Genomic DNA, 14,818 nt, shown 5'->3' on the forward strand with positions numbered 1-14,818 from the left:
ATGGACTGTTAAAAACCACCTTAAAAGCATTGGGTGGGGGATCTTTCAAAAATTGGGAGCAACATTTTGCAAAGGCCACCTGGTTAGTTAACAGCCAAGGTTCCACCAATCGAGCAGGTCCTGTCCAGTCTGAGTCCCTGAATATAGTAGACGGAGATAAAGTCCCAGTGGCACATGTCAGAGATTTGTTAGGGAAAACAGTGTGGATCAATTCTGCCTCAAGTACAGACAAACCCTTTCATGGGATGGTCTTTGCTCAGGGACCAGGCTGTACATGGTGGATAATGTAGAGATGGAACAACACGATGTGTACCTCAGGGAGATCTGATTGTGGGGTGAGACATATGCAAATATCACTGTTTGCTCGATGTTACTACCATTGTCTGTACATTAAACCACACAGACATGAGACAGAAGGAAATGTGTAAGTGTTGAAGGTTTGAGCAAGTGAGATGGAAGGAAATGTGTATGAGTAAGTGAAAGATGGAAGTTTTTACGTGAATAAATGCATGATGTTTGGTAATATGTTGAGGATATGGAGATAAGGGGTGGAATGTCCTAGGGTGATGTTATGGTGCTTGTATCCCAAATCATGTGTTCTGTTTATGCTTGATGTTGAGTTCTGTGCCTTCAGGACTGGCTCCGAAAACTGAAGGTTTGTTTTGTCTTGTTATCAGCTGGCTCACCTCCCCCCAGGGTCTGTGTCTAGGAGACAGGATAGGGCTTGCTTGCTTGCTTTCACTTTGCTCTCCCTCCTGCTTTTTGCTTTTGCCCTTGCTTTTGCTTATTAGTTAGTTTAGCTAGGCAGTCCAATTTTTTTTCCTGGACTGTTTTTCTTTCTCTTTCCTGAATACCATTCAAACCTGCTCCGGACTGGGACCTGGGAAACACCGAGAAACACAGAGAGTCCACATTTTGTGACCTGCAGCAGCCATCCCCTCTGCCAGAGAATGATAACTGGGTGACCACTCCCAGGAGAGACTTTCTGAATTTGTCATCTCTTCAGAGCAGTGAAAGTGATTATATCATCTTGTGATGTTTGTGTGCCAGGGAGTGCTTCTTTCTGTTAAATAAACAGGTTTTTTCCACTTCTCTCCAAAGAAATTCTTCCTGAATCAGGTGGGGGTGGGGAGGGGCTGTGGGGGTTTGCTGTCTGAGGGGGCTCCTCCTGGAGGTTTTCTCCAAATTTGCCCTAAACCAGGACAGTTATCCCATTTGCTGTTGTGATAAAATAATAAAATTCTTCAATTTCTACAACAATAAACAAATAATAGCCATAATATTTTTGCTACTGGCCAATTGTTTTAACATCGTGTTACTGAACCTTTGGCATAATCAAGAGTCTTGTAATGGTCACGTAGTGTCAGTCTCACTAAAAAAAGACTGGGCCACCTGGGAAAGTTACTCAAATTATGCTTCAAGGTAAACCCTTATGTTAATGCTTACAAGACTGCCTAGATCATATTGCCACACACTTCTACCAGTGTAGCGTGGCAACAGCACAGTTCCAATACAAGATCTATTTTGTCAAAAATCAGTGGTTATCTTTGAGCTTTCACATTTTCAGAGTTTAGTATTTCATATCATCTCATTCTTACTTGTTGAAGCCACAGGAATGTTGGGAAAATTAGTGGTGCTGGTAGTGCTAGCCTCAGTAGGAGCTAACATGGCTGGGGTGCTATAAGGCTCTGTAGATGCCCTGTTACTTGGTGGATGCTGGATGGTTTGGACTGAATGGCCTTCAGCAGAAGACAATGATGGCTGCCCCTCATAGTCATGAACATATTCGTCTTTCACCAACATACTTGAAGGAGCTGTGAAGAAACAAACAGTTAAACATGCAAAGCAAATCTGTTTTCGGGATTTAACTACAGATTGTGCTACTACTTTCAAGCAATAACAATGCCATTAAAACTAGGGGGGGGGGATTTAACCTATATAAACATTGCTAAAGCACTCCACTAAATTACAAATAAACACTTCAAGCCAGCAGCAAGAAATTTTGAAGCATAACTGAATAGAAAAGCAAACAGTTTATTTTGCTTACTGTTATCAAACAAGCAGTTTAGTCCCACAATAATATACTCCAATAGCATTTTGTTTTCTAGTCCATCACTGTGTGATTGGACACGGTTAATAAAAGGGAGGAACATGCTTTTTGTCAAGCACCTAAATATATGTTAATGCAGTAGTTAACAAACTAATTCCTAGTATACAAATACAAACATAAATAAAGCTCCTATGAAAAACAATTCATTAACACAGTACATAAAAAACTTCATGCATTCCTTAAATAATTTTAAGCAACTCCCATTCAAATTGACTAGAAACATCAAATTCACATTCAAAGACAATACACCACTACTCCATATTTAATAATGTAGCCACTAATTCAGAATATTCCACATACTGTGTAAGGAAATTACTACCATTGCCACTACAATAATTTATTTCTATATATCCTATTGAGCATCTTTAAATAACACACTACATTAGCTCCCATGCTCATTTTTAAAGCAGACTTAAATATATTAAAATGTGACAGTAGTTTTTTTTCTTTCCTGCTGCAAAAACAACTGCATGACATGAAAACATTTATGTATTTAACTGCTAGCTAGTAACCTTTGATTCTGTATAAAAGGATCATTTTTCAGAAGACACATATAACAATTACAGAGGTGAGCAAGCAAGCTAAAGCTTGTGAAGTTAACAGTTTGTTGGGTGGGTTGGGTTTTTTTTAAGTTGTCTTTGCTAAAAATATTGGGTAATCCAAATTTCTCTATGAATTTTTTCCTGAAGGAAAAAAAAATCCCAGTTTTGAAAAAAAGCAGTTACCAGGTGCACAATTTCATAATTTCTGATTAATGTTCATTGGAGATTTAATATTCAATTTCTCTCAAGTTTCAGAGACAGCAAGAATATTAGACTCCTTCATTCAATTGCATATTAATTACAGAACTTATACCAGTTTATTGCTAAACTACTTATTACATCATAAGCATCTATTATTCCAAATTCAATTAATTAGCATGTGATACATGTGCGCACGGTTTTGGGTGTCTGGGTATTTTTATTAATTAGCAGCATTCAATGGTGAGAGTTTTGTTGTTTGGGTTTTTTTTGTGGGACTTAAAAGTTGTGAGCAATGACAACAGAACATACTGGCAAGCTCAGCTGAAGCCTCAATTCAAAGAATTTATCATGCCTCTTATATGCTACTTAGCTGTTTTTTCCAAAACCAGAGAGAAAAATGCATTTTCATCTGCTCTCTATAATCTTTTCTAAGGAGATACAACGGAATAAACTGTGTACATACTGAAGAATTTAACACAGTTTGCACCCACGGAAATGCAATAGTAAACAGAACTACTTACCAGAACTCTGTAGTGTCAGTCCCGAGAGATCTTTAAAAAGAAGAAAAAGAAAAGGGGGCATAGAAAATTATATTCAGAGCTCTTCAACAACTTCTGTACAATAAGTTTATAAAATTTAAAAATTGGTACTACAGACTACATATTATATCCCATCTCAACACAAGTCTCAATGCTAAATTATTCCTAGAATACACATTAACTGCAAGAAAGCAACAGAAAGACTTAAACAAAAGCAACAAATTGTTCTTTTAAATTTGGAATAAAAGAATAATTCAATTAAGAAGATGGACAAGAGTATATGAGAGTAATTTATAATTAGATCATTAAAAATTAATGTTTCTAATTTAGGCCTGTATTTTTTACACTTAAAAGGAAAACATTTTACATTTTATTCCCACTGTTCCATTTTAAATCAAGAGTCTACTTACCAATGCCAGGCGATACTACACGCTCATAATGGTAAGGATTTACACAGACACTGTCACATTTTAAGTCAAAAGCATACTGACAATATTTAACATGCTTGAGTTCATTTTTATGAAGATCAGGCCACCTCCAAAGACGAGCATAAATCACATGAGGGAATCCCTTGCGACCAGCCACCTAAAAAGTTAGACACAAGAGTTGATTGGGCAAGTAGCAACACTTTTCATTTTATTTAGTGAGGAGCAAAGCTGGAAGAGGACAAACAACACAACCTTTCTCCATCATCAAAATATGGGGGAAAAAATGGTGATGTACAGTTTACCCAACTTCTGTACTCAACAGAAATAAATCTCTATTAGGGTTTTGCTATGGTTAAATCAACACTGTGATTCTTAAAAAAATACTGGATACAAAATGGCAGAAGCAGAATTTGTGCTTAAGGTAGTATGTATGGTCACCTTCCCCACCATGGATGACTAAGGAGCTTTGCCCCAGAAGAGGAACGAGGTGCTAAGCTACACTATAATGAATTTACAAGTAGAAGAATGCCATTTCATTATCATGAAAAAAAAGATTTAAAAATGCTTCTAGGGTAGACAGAAAGCTAGCCAGCAAACATGACATCTGTCCTGGAACAAGGAAATTGTAACCCAAGCTATACAGGTACTGAGTACTGATGATATAAGGCTAACATAAATCCTCAGTGCAGACTCCTTGGAGTACCTTCTTAGAATAGGTCTGTCTTTATACTTCTGATCAACAGAGAGCTAACATAAGCTTGCAGTGAAAAAAACAGGATAAACAGCCAAAATTGTTACATGACCCTGGTTTTTATTGCCACACACATACTCATTTAGAACAGCTGATCCAATACCTTCTGCTCCTTTTGGAAAAAAAACAACCAACCAACCAAAAAACTACTGCAGCAGTCGAGAGCTCCAGCCATAAAACATGCCTACAAATGGGGGCAAGGGTAGATGCAAGAGAAGAGCTACTCTTCCTCAACACTCTAGGATCCTGTGTCACTCACTTTTGCTCCAGCTTCACTAGGAGGAAAACATCGGATTTTCACTTATACTAACCTGAAGCCTCCCATCCAGCGTTCTCTGTATTGTAACACACTTGCTAGGATGAGCTCCATTTGTGGTTATAGCTGTAATCAAAGAATCCAATTCATCTTTTTTCTCCTTTAGCTTTTTAACTAAACTTTCAATTGCACGTTTTGCAAAAGTTTCACTCTCTCCACCTTGTCGATGGCACATCAAGCTGTGAACAATGCTCAGACAAGCATCATTACTTGTTGGTGTGTTAGTAATAGACATATTGTCCATTTGTCACAACTTTTTCTTTCAGATCAAATGTCAGTTTTGGGGGCTGTTATGATTTTCAAGCTGATGAATAAGAGATGATCCAAGTTGAGTGTTAGATGTACTGTCTCTTGGTAAAACCTAGAAGGAAAAAATATCTACATTAGATTTGTTTTTAACATTGCAGATCATGTTTCTAAGGACGTCTGTGGCTTTATGCTTCTTTTAAGTGCAGGATATTAAAAGCACATGACAACACTGCATTTCTTGTCCCATGATAGCTAAAACATGCTTAAGACACTGCTTGCACAGTTTGAGATATAAGATTTATTTTCCCCTAGTAACAATATTTAAACAAAATTATAGTTTATATATATGTACACATAGTATGTACATATAGAAATGCATTAAATTAATCAGGAAAAGGAGAACAGTAACAATCATTTCCTATCTTTTATACTGGCAGGATGAAAACAAGTGAAAATACTGGCTGGGAATCAAGTGGCACTGATTTAAACAAAATGTGAATAGTGAATAAGCATGAATACACACCAGAATAATCTGTCATCTTCATTTAATAATTCTGTTCAAATAGTTCAACTATGTTCTGACCTCCAATCAATTCTACTTCTCTTTGCTAACCAGAAAGGCAAAAATTGTACCTGGCCATTAACTTAATACACATTTATATAAATTTGTATTGTGTGTATCTTTAGATATGAAAACCTCAGCTGGCACATTTGTCTTTTCTTGTTTGGATCCAGCTTCTTCTGGATCAAGACAAATCGACCAAACTCACTAACAAAGCACTTCTGAATTGTCTCAAACAGAACTGTCTTAATTACACTAAATATAAGCTCAAGACCAAGTCCCTCCTAACACACTTAGCCGTTAAACTCCACTTGTTAAGAACCTCCAATGGTTTCTAGTCATGAAGCTATTCTTCTCAAAGCCAGCAGACATGATCATTTTTAAGTTTCCTTTAATCCATAAATTATAGCTGGCCTGATTTTCTTGATTTTGAAAGAGACAATTGTTACACTTTATCTTGCTTTATCCAGAAACATAGGACAGCAGATTTTGTGCAGTGACAGAAAAGGAGTCTAATGTTGTCAAAAAGCTGCTCTGGTTCTTCAAGCAGCTCTGGCTTCACTAACACCATTCTATGAACTATGTGGTCTGGCTTTCTTAAGAAAGTGGCAGCAAATACATATAAGTGATTTTACTACATTTACATTTTCCAAGTAAACTTAAAATAGCAGCCTTTTTGAAACTACCATGTTGTTCTCAGCACTGTAAATAAAATATATGTGATTTCAATCGTTAAAGAAAAAAATGTTTGTTCTCATTATCTGAAGAACACATCCAGTCAAAGACCTGTTTCTGCACTGGAATTTTCCATGTCATTAGAGGTACAGCAGTAGCAGCTTTTTATTTGAAACAAATGCATTGCACAAAAATAAGAGTGGAGTGTTAACTTAGAACGCTAACGTATCACACAAATTACAGTATTAACATGACTTCCGTCCTTGTAAAAGGAATATTGCAACACAAATCCAGAACAATTATAAAAGGAAACAAACTCTTCCCTACTTAGCATTTTTTCTGATTTCAACTTGAATACATCACATTTTTGTACACTTGGGGAAAAACCTAGCACAAATCCCCCCCCCCTCCATTTTCAATATTTTTCTTTTGTAAGAATGCTTCTGGATGTAATTTCTCCCAAAGAAAAACAATTACCTATAAGTTTGAGTAAGATCATTTTACCTAGCTATTAAAGTTTCTCCCTCAATACTAGCTTCTTTTAATGCTTCAAATCAATAAGACTCTATTAAAAGTCAAGCTTAACCGGCCATTCATTCTCCAAAGCAACTCGAATTCACGTAAATCTCAAAGCTTACCAGCTAAAACAAAATAAAACATAATTTTCCTTAAATATAAAACAGTATCCCAGATAGATACACATAAGTAATCACAAATAAGTCACTTGATAAAGCTACTAGCTAAAGGAGCTTTAAATAAAGATGCTTAAAATTAGACAAGCAGCTCTTTTACATCCCTAAAACCATGAATGGGAATTTTGATGGCTGACTTTCAGAAGACTAAGATCAAGCAAATAAACCCTTATTTAAGTGTAATGATCTTTAGAAATGCTGAAGTCACCCCTCAGCTGCCACTGCGCTCAGTAGGAGCATCTGATTATTCAGCATTTTTGAAAGCCAGGTGTCATGGGTTGATAAAGAAGTGAGTTTTTTCAGGAAGTTTTAGTCAAACTAATTAGTAGTCAGATTTAAATATTAATATCTGGTGTAATTACTGAAGTTATGGATACGCTTCTGAGAACACAGAATTAAAAGCAGAGAACTTTTAGAAGAACTTTCTTTTTTGTTTTTGTCAGTGAAGAGCTCAGACTTTCCTTGCTTAGCTATAGGCTGAGTGGGGGAGGGGAAGTTATGTGGCATAAGTTAAAGTAAGTCAGGAACTTTAGACAAAGAAAGAGGTGAAGAGAATAGAACTGGGTCAGCTTTTGCAGGACAGAAGGGTGAAGAAACACTAAGATGTCTTTTGTTTCTCTCCTTCAGAGGGAGAGAGAGAAAATAGAGATCCTGTGCCACCTGGAAATTTGATATCATGTGCCTTCATAGCCGGCAGAAGAAAAAAAAAAAAGGAGTGGGAAGGTGCCCAGCCATGAGAATCATAAGCAGCCTGCTGTGAGATTTCAGGCATCCTGAGGGCAGCAGACAGCAGAAGCCAAGACTTTAACCCCTTTAGACAAAGAAAACTTTGCAAAACATTAATCCTCCTTAATCTGAAAGAGAAGAGAGACAGCCTAGAGCCTGAGATGTCAAGAGAAGATGGGAAAGAATCCTAAGTAAGAAGAAATAATAGAGTAGCTTTTAGCTAGACTTTTTCTTATGTAACTATAGACTGAACCAATTTTCCTGTAACACAGAGACTGCATTTAAAAAGATGCAATAGTTTAAACCAAGAGAGTAACCTGCTACAGTAATTGCCAGTGCAAGAGTTGAAGTGACCTGCTGCAATGACTGCCAGGGCAGGAGTGAGAGTGACCTGCTACAGTGATGCCATGTGCAAGAGTAGAATAAACAGAGAAAGATGAAGAGAGTGTAGCAGTGCCCTCTGTCTTTAGAGAAGAAAAAAATCTCTGTTCTCAAAACCCTCAACCGCAGGGGAGGAGAAAATAAGGGGTACTGTTGTCCCAAAATAAGAAATTGTTATTTTCTAGTACTTAGCAAAACATCCTTAAAAAGAACCCTATAAACAGTTCTAGTCCATAGACAGTAGTAAGAACACTGTATATAGAAAGAAGATATCACAATAGCAGATTTTCTCTGAGTAGTGCCATGTGTAACATTAAAAACAAGTCGAAACTGTTTCCTGTAAAAGACCATAGTACAAGAAAAACTCCTTTCTCCCTTGATAAACTAAAAATTAATTATCTAAGTAGCAACTTAATCGAAAATCCAGTTTTGTCTCACTATACTTTAGTAGAAATAAAGTGAAAAGGAAAAGAATGTTTTAGAAAGTTTTCATTCTAAATCTTGTGTGTTTCTTTTATTATAAGTTAATAAAGTTTTTCTTTATTTCTAAACTTAAACCTAGTCTACTCTGTTTCTAATCACATCTCACAGTAACCATTTAAGAAAATATATTTTCATAAGTACACTAGCACTGTGCCAGCGTCAACCCATAACACCAGGCCAGTTTAAGATTTTGAATACAGTTAAACACTGCTGATGCATAATTGCACATTAATTCAGGAGCTTCCTTTTAGAAGTTACATATACAGAAATCTTGTCTTTAATCTTGTAATTTTGATCCCCAAAAAGAGGGAGTGAGGTCAGTGGGTATCAATCTGGCACATAATTGATAAGTGTCATGACATATTTTCTCTGAAGCATTAGTATATTTTGGAGACAAGCCAAGTTTTTATGTTTTACAAATGGACACTACAATTCAAGCTTAGATTTACAGTTGAATACATAGGGCCAAATATAATGAGCAAAGAAGTTCTTAATTCCCTCTACCCAGGAATTTCATGGAAACAGAAATGGGTGAGAGAGTGCTTTGGGAAAAAAGAGGCAGAGAGAAGAGACAGGGAACATGAGAAAAACAGAAGCAGGAGACAGTGCTTGTAGTAAAGCTCTCAGCTTCATTCACCAAGGAACAAAAAGGTATTTCTCTCCCTTTTGCTATAGTGTGATGAGAGCAGAACAGGGAAAAAAAGGGACAAGTAATATAAAATGCTAACAAGTTACAAAGTTATAGAGAAGTACTTATGTTTGGACTCAAATGTCTTTTCCAACCTTAACAATTCTATAATTCTGTTATAGAAAGTAATTTATTTCAATAACTAAGTATTAACAGGTAGGTATTAACAGGTATAAAACAAGTGAACAACAACTAGTGTTCTGCAGTACTCTAAGTATTGGAACAAGAATAAGAGCCTCTGAATAAGTAAATCTGTAAGACAAAAGATGTTCAGATTGCCAGATAATTAAAAGCACACTTCATGATCTGTAACAAACACACTATTATCTCAGAGAATTGAGAAGTAACCATTAACTGAAACTCTTCCTTCAAGACTGATGCAAACTTGAACAAACACCATAATTCTTCCATACATCATATATAGCCTGAAGACTTTACCTAAACTCCCATGAATGTGCCCTAGTGTGACCGTACGCCACATTTTGCAATTTGAGGAGAACAATCAACCCCCAACAAAAAAAGGAAACAATACACTTATGCAGACAAACCAAGCAGTTATGGAGCTGGAAATCGGGGATGTAGCCCAAAGGAATATGATCCAGGCAATCAGTAATCCAACATCTTGGGCAAGACAGTTAATCCAGGCCCGACACTGATATAAATCCTACTGTAAACAAATAGGGTAGTGAACCTTCCACTGATACTCTGGAATGTGATTTACTAGTAACAGCCATCCCAAACAGATTTCCAGCATTTTGATACTAGGCAGCAATGTGATGCTAACAAACTAGCTAATTAGAAAAGCATACAAATTGACATCTTGCTAGAACATTTCACATGAATAAAGGACAAGAAAGGCTCTTGTCTCCAAAATTAGACAAACACAAAGATGTCAGAAATTCAGCATATACATTTGATAGCTTTTAACCACCAAAACATTACTACAGTTTTGCTGTTTAATAATGCAGTAGTATACGTTTTATGATAAAGAAAAATCCATAAACCAATAAAAAGGCAGCTTATGATTTGATGAAGATATGAATTATTAAAGTGCAGATACATTCCAGCATATTAGACTATTATCTACTTGCCCAAAGGGTGAATGGGAACAAAGTGTTTGTAGACATAAGAACAATTAGCATTAAAGAGCAAGAGAGAGTACTAAGAAAGTACTACACACGCTGTTCTGTACAGTAAGAGCCAACACTCCCCAGAATGCTAATTTTGTGTGCATACCTGAATCATAAGTCTCAATTCTGCTTATCTCACTGTCAGTAGATACAAAAATGTAAGACACATGACAGCATAAAAGGAACTGGAAAAGAGTTTTAAGACAACTGAGTGGCAACTCTTTCATCTTAACATCAATTCACAGTTAAAAAAAAGTAGGAGCAACCATTTCTTTGTGGAAGAAACTGATCTGATGTAGCTACCAAGTGCAGCGCTCAACATTTTTACTCCTCTCAGCTTCAACCTGTGCACTTTGACTGCTTTGAAAAGCACTTTACAAATGCAACAGACTGATCCTATAAACAGAGCAAATGTTTCTGCTGCACACAGTTCCAGTTTTCTTAATCTTGGTTCAAGAAACTAATATAACAGTAAAAACATCCCAATCCCCATCTTGTTTTTGAATGCATGGGGGGGGGGGCGGGGCAGGACATGGTGAGCAAGGTAGAGTTACTATGCTGATGTGACTACATACATATACATTTTAAATCCTAGAAAGTTTCCTTTTCATTTTGGTTCCACTCCCCTCTCCACATTTTTATTTTTGAGAAAGCATACAGCTGAAAACAACTCCTCTTTTCAATATAGACTTCTGTATGGTCAGAGAAGGAAGACTACTGCACCTTACACCATGAGAGTGAGAAGGGCAGTAAGCTCCTCTACAACTGGATCTATTTCCACAATACAGTTCTAGGCGCCTCAAAGTACCTCACTTGTGAGAGAGCACCCCTGGGGTCCCACTGAGCAAGAGGTCATCCCCTCCTCATCCTAGCACCTAGGGATGAGGATAAAAATCCAGAAATGGTAGGAGAGACCACATTCAGAGAGCAGGTGGTGAAAATCCTTGCCATCGAATGACATGGCAAATCTGAACTCTTCCTCAGGGGATCATGCAAGATTCCTCTTCTTGCAGAAGGCTTCCTTCAACAAGGGCAAATATTAATTTGTCAAAAGCTCACAGAGAAAACAATTATAGCTACACCAAGCAATAAAAGGAAGAATCAAAACTTGCTCAGGCAAAAGCAGTGTGATTTTTCACTTGTATGTAATGTTTTGATACCCTAGAAATAGGTGTATTAGATAACATCTTTATTGTAATCTGCACAGGGATAATGTTCTCTGCATTTGCTCAAACTTTAAAAAAAATCACCTCCAGAAACACAGAAAATTCCAGCCTCAAACAAAAGTAGATTTTTTCACAAAGTTAGCAACATAGAAGAGTCCTAAAATTCCAGCAAGACCTTAACAACAGCACAGCAAAGGCTGCTCCTCATCAGGATCCACGGATCTGCTCTCAGCACACCTTTGTTCCTCACTAAAACTCACACTCTCAAAACTCTCATCCCTATTGTGTTAGCTTCGACTGAATGCATGATGTAAAGAGCCATCTACCTAAAAAAGGAATTCTAATTAGAGACACTGCTTTTCTTTAGGCTTCAGCTCTTTGAAATAAAGTTTCTATATCAATATTAAACATACCTACACAACAAGCAAATCAAAAGAGGTTCATGACTGCAAAGTGAGAAGAAACTCCTTCCAGTCACAATCCAACCAAGAAAAATAAGAGGAGGGCCAAAAGGACAAGTTGCCTACTTATCATGATGCTGGAGTACAAAAACACATTTAATTTTATAGGGAAGTATAGCTCTTTCAACAGCCTTGCATGGAATTATCTAGATTACTGAACAAAGTAACAACAGTGCAGGAGCCTGAACTTACTCTTGCTTGTTGACAGTGGCACACTATTATTAACCAAGATAATTTGAGAAGCGGTGGTCAAAGACACTATGATCCTACTCCAACCGTATGTCTTTGAAAAGAATTAGCTTGCAGTAGCACAATTTGGGTACTAAATGATAACACACCTAACTCTCAACTAATTACCCCACAAATTAACCCGTCTTCGTAGGTAAAACATATAAGGCTCAATTATGCAGGGAGGGAGGGAAGCAAGGATCTTAATACCCCTTGTGCTGAGCAGCCCCATGCTATCTGAAAACGAGCTAAAAGCACCGTTCTTTGTTACTGCAAATAAGATGGGAGATTTCAAAGAATTAAACGAGAAGCGGCTCACATAAAACCACCTAGAGTGTTTTTCCAGCGTGCGGGAGAGAGGAGGATGAGAGCAGTCTGCACGAACGGCAGCGGAGGAAAGTTTAACTGGGAACAGGCCAAATGGAGAACCGTTGCCGGGATTTAAAAAAAAAATAATACTAAAAGTTTGAAGGCGGGGCTATCTTTTTTTTTTTTTCTCGTTCAGGAAAAGAGGGAGAGATGGGGAAGGAGCCAGGGAGGGGAAGCTAGAGAAGCGGGGCCGAGGAGAAGCCCCCGGGCGGCGGGTGGGGGGAGCCGCTGTCTCGGCTCCCCGGAGGAGCAGCCGGCACGCCTCCAGCGCGGCGGGGCGGCCCGTCCCGGTCCTGCGGCACCCTCGGCGGCGAGCGGTAGGAGAGGGAGTGCTGCGGGTGGCCTCGGCGGGCAGGCGGACGAGACGCGAGAGCGGATGTTACCTGGGCCGCGGGCGGCGTCGGAGCGGCCGCTCTCCGGACGCGGCCTGTGGCTAGGGTGAGGGGTAGCGATGGCTGCGGGGATGAGCCTACTCTCGTCTCAGCCGGTGCGGCAGAGCGGGCCAAGCCTCCGTCCCCCCACCCTCAGGCCGGCGGCACGGGGGAGGGGGAACCCAGGCGCCCAGTGACGGCCGTCGTCACCGTCACCTTGTCACCGCAACTCCGGCCGCTCGCACTCCGCAGCCGCCTCCGACACATCCAGACGCCACTGCACATGCGCGATATCCGGGTAACACTCTCCACCGCCACCACAGCCAAGCGCCTCCGCGCTCCCCTCGTCACATGCCACTATTACGCCTGCGCGCTCGTCGCCCGCCATACTGCCGGCAGCCGGAAACTGGGGTGGGTGGGCACAGTCGGGGTTCAATTTTATGGTTGGCGTCCGGCGGTGGCGCATCGGGCGCGGCACCAAAAAGGAACAGGTTCAAAAATGGAAGCCAAACAAATGCGCAGGGCCGCGATAGCAACCCCCATAAATGTATGGTCACGGAAATACAACCCCCATAAGTGCAAATCCCTACAAATACAACCCCAACAAATGCACTGCACCACAAATCAGAATCCTAGACTTGTTTGGGTTGGAAGATATCTCAAAGCTCATATAGCTCCAATTCCTCCCTCCCATGGGCAGGGACACCTTCCAAAGACCAAGTTGCTCAGAGCCACATACAACCTGTCCTTGGACACTCCCAGGGATGGGGCAACCACAGCTTCTCTGGGCAACCTATTCCAGTTCCTCACCACCTTCACAAGAAAAAAAATTCTTCCAAATATCCAGTCTAAAACTGCTCTCTGTCAGTGTTGGGTGGAAAGGGTTAAAAGTGGAAGAATGGTGAGGAGGATGGTAGATTTACTCAAGTGACCTTGCAGCTGGTAATGCCAAGGCCTGGAGAATAACTGTGGGAAACCCCATATATTATGTCCACTGTTAAAAACGGGACCACACTCCCGGTACTAAAAGTGATTTCAGCATATATTATAATTAAAAGGCCTAAAGCAAGGGGGCCCATGGGCCAAGCAGGAACGTTCCCGTCAAGGATGCTGAAGCGCCGGTGCTGGGTCTTCTTAAGCAGTGATGGCCCCGATGTTCCAGGTAGAGCAGCACAAATTCACTGGGTCAGATGCCCCTTTTTATCCTGTTTAATGTCCCTTTGGATTGGTTTCTTTTTGTATCCTTCATTTGCATGAAGGTTTAAGGCGCTTGATTGGCCCATTACAGTTCTGTCCAGCCTGGCTCGTTTCACTTGGGAGGTGGTGCACTTTCCTTAGGTGTAATATGGTATGTTGAGTACCATATTTCTTATAACTACCCTTTAAACCTCTTTTACAATATAATAACCAAACTAACAGTACATGCTTAACAGTTATCAACTATTTTACAACAGTTTCTAACCTATTTTTAACATCCACTGTTGTTTATCTTCTGTTTTGAGAAGTAGAATTTCTGCTAAGAGACAACATAGGTGTTTGGAGAGACTTGGAGGCACTCTCATGGACATTCTTGAGCTCCCTGTTTTGGGAGAGAGATCAAAGCTCAGAGATCATAAAAAACACAGAGGACATCACAACATGGTGCTAAACTATGCGTGCACAGGCCCTGGATAAATTAGTACAAACAGCAGATCTGCCACCCACTAACATGGACTGATCCTAACAATGCCTGCATTCCCACTTGTGTGTC

General features: G+C 39.3%; 1 protein-coding gene across 2 annotated transcripts in view; it reads right to left on the minus strand.

The window, feature by feature from the left end:
• Positions 1 to 13,373, minus strand: part of LOC116806878 (mothers against decapentaplegic homolog 4) — a 50,511-nt gene extending 37,138 nt beyond the window's left edge. The window contains exons 1-5 of one of the 2 annotated variants that reach the window (XM_032744685.1): positions 13,081 to 13,373; positions 4,883 to 5,248; positions 3,803 to 3,977; positions 3,375 to 3,404; positions 1,599 to 1,814 (exon numbers count right to left, since the gene is read on the minus strand). In XM_032744685.1, the coding sequence (XP_032600576.1) occupies positions 1,599 to 1,814; positions 3,375 to 3,404; positions 3,803 to 3,977; positions 4,883 to 5,131 (670 nt within the window). In that variant the 5' untranslated portion in view covers positions 5,132 to 5,248; positions 13,081 to 13,373. The remainder of the gene's footprint in view (positions 1 to 1,598; positions 1,815 to 3,374; positions 3,405 to 3,802; positions 3,978 to 4,882; positions 5,249 to 13,080) is intronic. The other variant, XM_032744682.3, reaches the window with a different exon arrangement.
• Between the last annotated feature and the right edge of the window lie 1,445 nt (positions 13,374 to 14,818).

This window comes from Taeniopygia guttata, chromosome W, assembly GCF_048771995.1.
Source record: "Taeniopygia guttata chromosome W, bTaeGut7.mat, whole genome shotgun sequence".
NCBI lineage: Eukaryota > Metazoa > Chordata > Aves > Passeriformes > Estrildidae > Taeniopygia > Taeniopygia guttata.